Source organism: Populus alba, chromosome 1, assembly GCF_005239225.2.
Source record: "Populus alba chromosome 1, ASM523922v2, whole genome shotgun sequence".
In the NCBI taxonomy this organism is placed as follows: Eukaryota; Viridiplantae; Streptophyta; class Magnoliopsida; order Malpighiales; family Salicaceae; genus Populus; species Populus alba.
The window spans coordinates 34,889,788-34,896,788 of record NC_133284.1 but is presented as its reverse complement, the minus strand read 5'-3'; the positions used below and the strand labels follow the sequence as shown (position 1 = coordinate 34,896,788).

Genomic DNA, 7,001 nt, shown 5'->3' with positions numbered 1-7,001 from the left:
CCGAGAGGATTGAATAAGGGATCTAAAGTGGGAGAATTATGGAACCTGTAGAGAAGAGGGGTTTCGTTGGAAAAAAAAGGAAACTGAGGTGAATATCCTAGAAGGTGGATATAAAGGAAAAACTAAAAGCTACCAAACACCTACCTCCTAAGTCACTAGTATCAACTTTGCTAAAACCTCCATCTTAAACCAACCCAAATCAAGCAAACTTCTCTACAAATAACCAAAACAGTTACCAAAAGAGAAACAACCGACAACTGGAAAAGCAGTTACCACCCTTACCAATAACCTTGAAGGAGTTCTATTTCAAATTACTAAGTATTGGGTAGATAGCTCCTATACCGATACCACCTAAGCAACCACCTTTCCCTGCTTGTTATAATCCTGAAGTGACTTGTGAGTACCATGTTGGTAATGCAAGTCATAGCATTGAGACATGCGTTGCTTTTAAGAAAAGGGTGTTGTAGTTGATCAAAGTTGGATAGGTCACTTTTGAGGATTCACCTATTATGAATACGAATCATTTACCCAAACATACTGCTAGTAGTAGTGAGGTGAATGCCGTGGAAATTGATAACAAAGGAAAGGTTTTAAAAGTGACCATGACAAGGCTATACGAGATGTTGGTACGGTTTGGACACTTAAAGAAATCAATTGGACGTTGCATAGGGAAAAGTGACTTTTGCCCATTCCATTAAAAGAAAGGGCATCATATTGATGAATGCATCGAGTTTCATTAAAAGGTCGCAAGAATGTTGACCATAGGAGAGTTGAGAGTTGAGGCTATAGAAGACAATGGAGAGATAGAGATGATAGAGAAGTGTAGGGTCCAATCAATAGCTAATGGGCTCTCAAAGTTAGTCTTGACTAAGCCCTCATCTGCAAACAAAATAGAATACAAGATGATGCCTGGTAATTATGGGTGTACCTCAAGTATTGAAGCTCCCTTACCTTTGTTCCAAACTGAGATAAGTGGACTAACCTAGAGTGGCTGTTGTTTCACGCTTGAGGAATTAGAGAAACAAAGAAAAACTAAGGGCAAAGAAGCAATTGATTTTGTTAAAGAGCTAGAGGTGAATAAACTCGTGACTAAGGAGGAGACAAATGAGTTCTTAAAGGTGATGAAGCATAGTGAGTACTGTATAGTGGACCAGCTGAAGAAGACTCCGGCAAAGATTTCCATCATGTCATTAATACTCAACTCTGAGCCACATCGCAATGCTTTGTAAAAAGTATTGAATGAGGCTTACGTGCCCTAAGATATGGAACAAAAGGCTATAGAGCATCTAGTAGGGAGGATTCATGATGCCAATTACTTGTATTTCACAGAAGATGAGCTTGATGTTAAGGGTATGGGACATAATAAGCCTCTATATGTCACGGTCCGATGCAAAGATTGTCTCATCGGTAAAGTTCTCATCAATAACGACTCAGCCCTAATGTGTTACCAAGGTATATGATAGATGAAATGCCGATAGATCCCTCACATATGCAACCAAGTGTGAAGATGGCCAGAGCTTACGATGGCTCACCTAGACAGGTGATAGGGATAATTGAGGTCGAACTAGTCGTGGGCCCACAAGTCTTTCTAGTAACCCTTCAAGTGATGGACATCCACCCTTCCTATAGTATGTTGTTAGGAAGGCCATAGATACATTTTGTGGGAGTTGTCGCCTCCTCATTGCATCAATGCTTGAAATACATTGCCAACGGTGTTTTAGTTACTGTTAAGGCTGAGGAGACTATATCAATGGTGAGGAATGTGGCGGTTCCATTCATTGAAGCTGAAGACTGTAGGGATAGAGACTTTCATGCATTTGAGGTTGTGAATACCAAGTGGGTGCCTGAAAACACAGTGGTGAGGAAACCAAAGATCTCACAGGCCACCAGAATGGCTGCTAAAAGTTTTTTGAAGTACAAGATTCCTTTCCAATATGATGTTGAAGTTGGAAAACCTGAGAGGATTACCCTAATAAAGGTAAAAGCTGCAGAACAAAGGTTTGGGCTTGGATATAAGCCCAAGAAATAGGATTACAAGCGAGCTGCTGGTGCAAGAAGAGAGCAAGAGAATGGCTAGGATTGAAGGAAGCCTAAAGAAGAAAACTTAGCCATTCCTCCAATCAGGGTTTCATTCCCGAAGGCCGCATATGTGATGCAACCTGAAAAAGGGCCTGAATTTTTTTTTTTTCAGAAACTCTCTATGAACATAAACACTTTAGAGGAATGTCGCGGGGGGTCACGACGTCTTCTAGCGACGACAAAGGCTCTTTGTCGTGCCTCCTGATGTGAGGTGTATGTTGGGAAGGGTTTTTTGGTTTTAATCATAAAATTATGATTAATTTTTAGGAGTCGCCACCTAGTATTATGGTCACTAGGAACCTATGGTCTGCAAGAGTCTGAGTAAGGGATTGGTTGTGCAAGGGGAAAACGCATCACCCCCAGTGCACCCTACCTAAGGTAAGCTGCATTGTTGTTTCATTGTTTTTCTAGGTCGGGTTTCTATTCGTTGGTCTTTTCTAAGGCTCAAGGCAGATCTCTCTTCATGAGAGAGTCTCTACCTTATCGGGTTAAATCCTAACAGTTCTAAAGTCTGAACTTTAGCATCGCATTTTTACACTTTTGTATCTTTAATACCTGAGGGTGTACTTTATCGTGTAATTTTACACCCCACAAATATTAAAGTCTACATCTAGACCCTAAAAAAAAAGATTGGAAAGGTTTTTGACATTTTGGCCAAATCCTAATGGATAATCATAAACTGGTTACGATATCCATTTTTTTTTTAAATGAAAACGATGCAATTTTTGTTTTTTTGTTTTTACGAAAAATATGCTTGAAAAATTTTAGGATTTGGCCGTATGCAACAAAATATATATTTTTTAAAAATGTTTTTGAAATTTTTTTAAAAAAAAATTTTTTGGAGAAAAACCGGGTATTTTAATACCGGATTTCTATTTTACAATGTAAATATAGAACCCAATATTATGCAAAATGGATAGAAAAATATTTTGAAAAAATCACAAATTTTTTAAAATGATTTTTGAAAATTTTTTTTTGGATTTGTTTTTATTTTTTTTAAAATAATATTATAATATATATTATATTATATTATATAAAAATATGTGGGCTGGGCCGGCCCAGCCTACAAAAGGGTGGGCCATTATCGGCCCAAAATGGTTGGGCCAATCTCAGCCCAAAAAGTTTTTTTTATTTGGGCCAGCCAGAACCCAAATGGTCCGACCCAGGCCTGCATGGTTGCTAGCCCAACCCAGCAACCATGTTAATTATCCCGCTGGATGCAGAACGAGAATTCATTCTGCATGCAACAGTCATGGCGAGGAAGAAGATGCAAAGCTGGGAGGAGGAAGTTGCCTGGTGTTGGTCTCGGTCGTGATGAGGTGGTTTTGTCGGTGGTTCAGGGAGAGTTGGCTGAGGTGATGGTGGCCGGAGTCGGCTGTGGGAGGAAGAAGAAAAAGTTACAGAGGAGAGAGAACAGATGGAAGGAGAAGAGAGAGAAGGTCACGGTGGCTGCTCTGTGGTTGGTTGGCGGTTTACCGTGGTGGAGTTGGTGGTGGAGAAGCCAATGGTGGCTTTGTTTGGAGGCTGGAGCAGTGGAGAGAGAGAGGGGGGGAGAAACTGCAGAAACCGGGGCAGTGAGGCTGATTTTTTGTCAACTTTGGACCCGATTTTCTCCTCTCTCAGGGCATCAAATCTGCCTCTATTTATAGGCGGTGGAAGAGGGTAATCTCGTCTACATCGGGGTAAAATTTCAGCCATTGATTCAGTTGGGAAGGATCCCAACCATTGGCCCAAAGTAGGCATCCTGAGTTGTCAATTCTGCAGAAAAAGCTGCCTGAGTGGGCATGTTTAGGCCAGCGCCGGCGCCGATATGCTGTCATTCAGACTGAAAGCTTCACATGGGGATGTAGAGTGACTGTAGAGGATCATTTTCGTGCAAGTTTGGTTAATTTTTGTGGACGTTTGATGCATTAAATGCACCTCCAAAGGAGGCTACCGAACCAGTTTTGTCCGGGTAAAAGAAAAAGACAATGAATAGTGATCAGACGACGCGTCGTCTGGTCCTCTTTTTTTTTTTTTTTAATGTAAAACGGCGCCGTTTTGAACTAAATTAGGGATTTTTACTGAATTTCAATTTAGTCCTCTGTCTTTCAATTTCTTTCCATTGAACCCCTAATTGAAGTTTGCGCGCCTTTTACAATATGGTCCTTGGTCTTGAAATTTGTCAATTTAACCCCTAATTGACCATTAAACTTTCAATTTATTCAATTTAGCCCCCGGTTTTTGTCAATTAAGCCCCTAAAGTGTGGCGCCTCTTGCAGATTGGTCCCTGGATGCGAATTTTATCAATTTAACCCCTAATGGACCCCAAAACTTCAATTTTCTTGCAATTGGGCCCCCAATTTCAATCAATTAACTTGGTAAAAATTAAATTTGGGCTTTTAAAATTCCAATCTTCTCAATTAAGCTCAAATTAAGCTCCAAAATTTAATTTTTCACCAATTAAGCCCCAAATAAAATTAATTTGACCCATTTAAAGTAATAATTAAATCCTAACACTTAATTAAATCCTTCAATTGGACCTAAATTAATTTTTAAATATAATTAAAATTTAATTTGGCCCATGATTAAATCAAATTGGCCTATTAAAAATTTAATTATGTTCTTGGACTTAGTTTTTCACTAATTAAGCCCCAAATATAATTAATTTAACCCATTTAAAGTATAATTAAGTCCTTGCACTTAATTAAATCCTTTAATTGAATCAAAATTAATTCTCACACATAATTAAAATTCAATTTAATTAAATCAAATTGACCTATTAAAAATTTAATTATGTTTTTGGACTTAATTTTTATGCAAATGCGTCCAATAATCATTTAATTTAACCTTGAATTTGCATTGTTTTCTCCTTTTTTGGACATAATGGGGTACAAAAAATTGCAGCTTAATTCCCCGGCCAACTTTCTCCATATTGCCAGCCTTTATTTTATTTTTTGATTTTTATTTTGAAAAAGAAGTTATTTTTTGGGAATAACCCAGAATTGGGTTATGACAAGGAAGATGAAGCTAAGGGCATTATGGAGGAGACTGGAGTTGGAAGAAGGGACGAAGTGATGTCATAGTTAAGCATCTACACTCTGGAAGAAGTTGCCACCAAGACCTTCATTCAAAAGCTAGCCAAGGGAGAGAAGTTCCAGAATTGGGAGCTCCGTTGGTGTTCAAAATGTAATCAACAATGTTTTTTTATTTTGTCAAATTTTGTTGCTTATTTTTTCCGTTTTGATTGACAATCCATAGAGGCTCGAGATGTCAATTGGATTTTATCCTTGTTTTTTAGCCAAAAGACGGGATTTTCCTTTTAATGAGATCATACATTTTCAAAATTTATCTTTATGTTTTTACTGTGCATTTACACATCACTTTCCGCTTTCAGGTTTCCTAGAAGCGGATCTTCCATAACAACACCTACACTTTACATTGAGAATGAATGGCCAAACTTTAAGGAATATATAGTAGTAGTAGAAGAGGAAGAATGTGATAAAAATAACATTAGGGAATTCACAAAACTAATAGAGCAGCAAGAGCAAGATTGGAAACCCGCTAAAAAGGAGCTTGAAACCATAGATGTGGGCACTAAGGAAATTAAGAGAGAACTAAAGATAGGGACTATGAGCACTCCTAAAGAAAGGGAAGAGTTGATTGTATTACTCCGAGATTATGTAGATGTCTTTGCCTGGTCTTACATGGATATGCCTGGTTTGGATACTGATATTGTAGTACATAGGGTACCATTGGTAGAAGGATGCAAGCCATTTAAACAATAGTTGAAGAGAACTCATTCAAAGATTTTAATCAAAGTAAAGGCAGAAATTGAAAAATAGTGGAATGCTGGATTTCTAAAGGTAGTCAAATCCCACAATAGGTGTCCAACATAGTGGTAGTGCCCAAGAAGGAAGGTAAGATCAAAGTCTGTGTGGACTTTAGGGACTTAAACTGGGCGAGCCCTAAAGACAATTTTCCACTGCCACACATAGATATGCTAGTTGACAATGCAGCACGTAGCTCCACATATTCCTTTATGGATGGATTTTCGGGCTACAATCAGATAAAAATGGCGCAAGAAGATAAGGAGAAGACAACATTTGTAACACCATGGGGAACCTTTTGTTACAAGGTCATGCCATTTGGGTTAAAGAATGCTGGGGCCACCTACCAAAGAGCCATGTTGACTCTATTTCATGATATGATGCATAAGGAGATTGAGGTATTGGTGGATGATATGATTGCTAAATCTAGAGAAGGAGAGAATCATGTCCAAATATTGAAGAAATTATTTGAAAGACTAAGAAAATATAGGTTAAGGCTTAACCCTGCAAAGTGTTCATTCGGTGTAAAATGTGGGAAGTTGTTAGGATTCGTGGTGAGTGACAAAGGGATAGAAATGGATCCTGACAAAGTAAGGGCTATTCGATCTATGCCAGCTCCCAAGACTAAGAAGGATGTAAGAGGTTTCTTAGGAAGGTTGAATTACATTGCTCGGTTTAAATCCCAGTTAACCAAGACTTGCGATCCAATCTTTTGTTTGTTAAGGAAGAAGAATCCTAGAATTTGGAATGAAGAGTGCAAAGAAGCTTTCGAGAAAATCAAGCAGTATTTACTGAATCCACCCCTGCTTGTTCCTTTTTTACTAGAAAGGCCATTGATATTATACTTAACAGTAACTAAAATAGCAATGGGGTGTGTACTTAGCCAACATGACGAGACCGAAAGGAAGGAAAGGGTCATTTATTACCTAAGCAAGAAGTTCATAGAATGCGAGGCTAGGTATACCGTGATTGAGAAACTATGTTGCGCACTCATTTTACAACATGTTTATAAATTTCAAAGGATGTTGGCCAATATTTCGAAAATATAAAAATCTTATTTTTAGGGATTCGTCTTTATTCACTATTAATGTTTGGATAAAGAAATCCCAAATG

General features: G+C 38.2%; 1 protein-coding gene across 1 annotated transcript; it reads left to right on the top strand.

Moving 5' to 3' along the window:
• The first annotated feature begins 1,262 nt into the window (after positions 1 to 1,262).
• On the top strand, positions 1,263 to 6,683 carry LOC140955215 (uncharacterized). Its single transcript, XM_073407249.1, has 8 exons — positions 1,263 to 1,452; positions 1,722 to 1,978; positions 3,330 to 3,434; positions 3,844 to 3,958; positions 5,062 to 5,137; positions 5,456 to 5,807; positions 5,945 to 6,530; positions 6,613 to 6,683. The coding sequence occupies exons 1-8, from the start codon at positions 1,263 to 1,265 to the stop codon at positions 6,681 to 6,683; spliced, it is 1,752 nt and encodes a 583-aa protein (XP_073263350.1).
• The last annotated feature ends 318 nt before the right edge of the window (positions 6,684 to 7,001 follow it).

Excerpts from the sequence above, each read along its gene's own strand:
- LOC140955215 (XM_073407249.1), top strand. The coding sequence starts at position 1,263 with ATGGAACAAAAGGCTATAGAGCATCTAGTAGGGAGGATTCATGATGCC. Across the intron at positions 3,959-5,061 it reads AGAGGATCATTTTCGTGCAA|AATTGGGTTATGACAAGGAA; the intron begins GTTTGGTTAATT and ends GGAATAACCCAG. Across the intron at positions 5,808-5,944 it reads CTGATATTGTAGTACATAGG|GTGTCCAACATAGTGGTAGT; the intron begins GTACCATTGGTA and ends ATCCCACAATAG.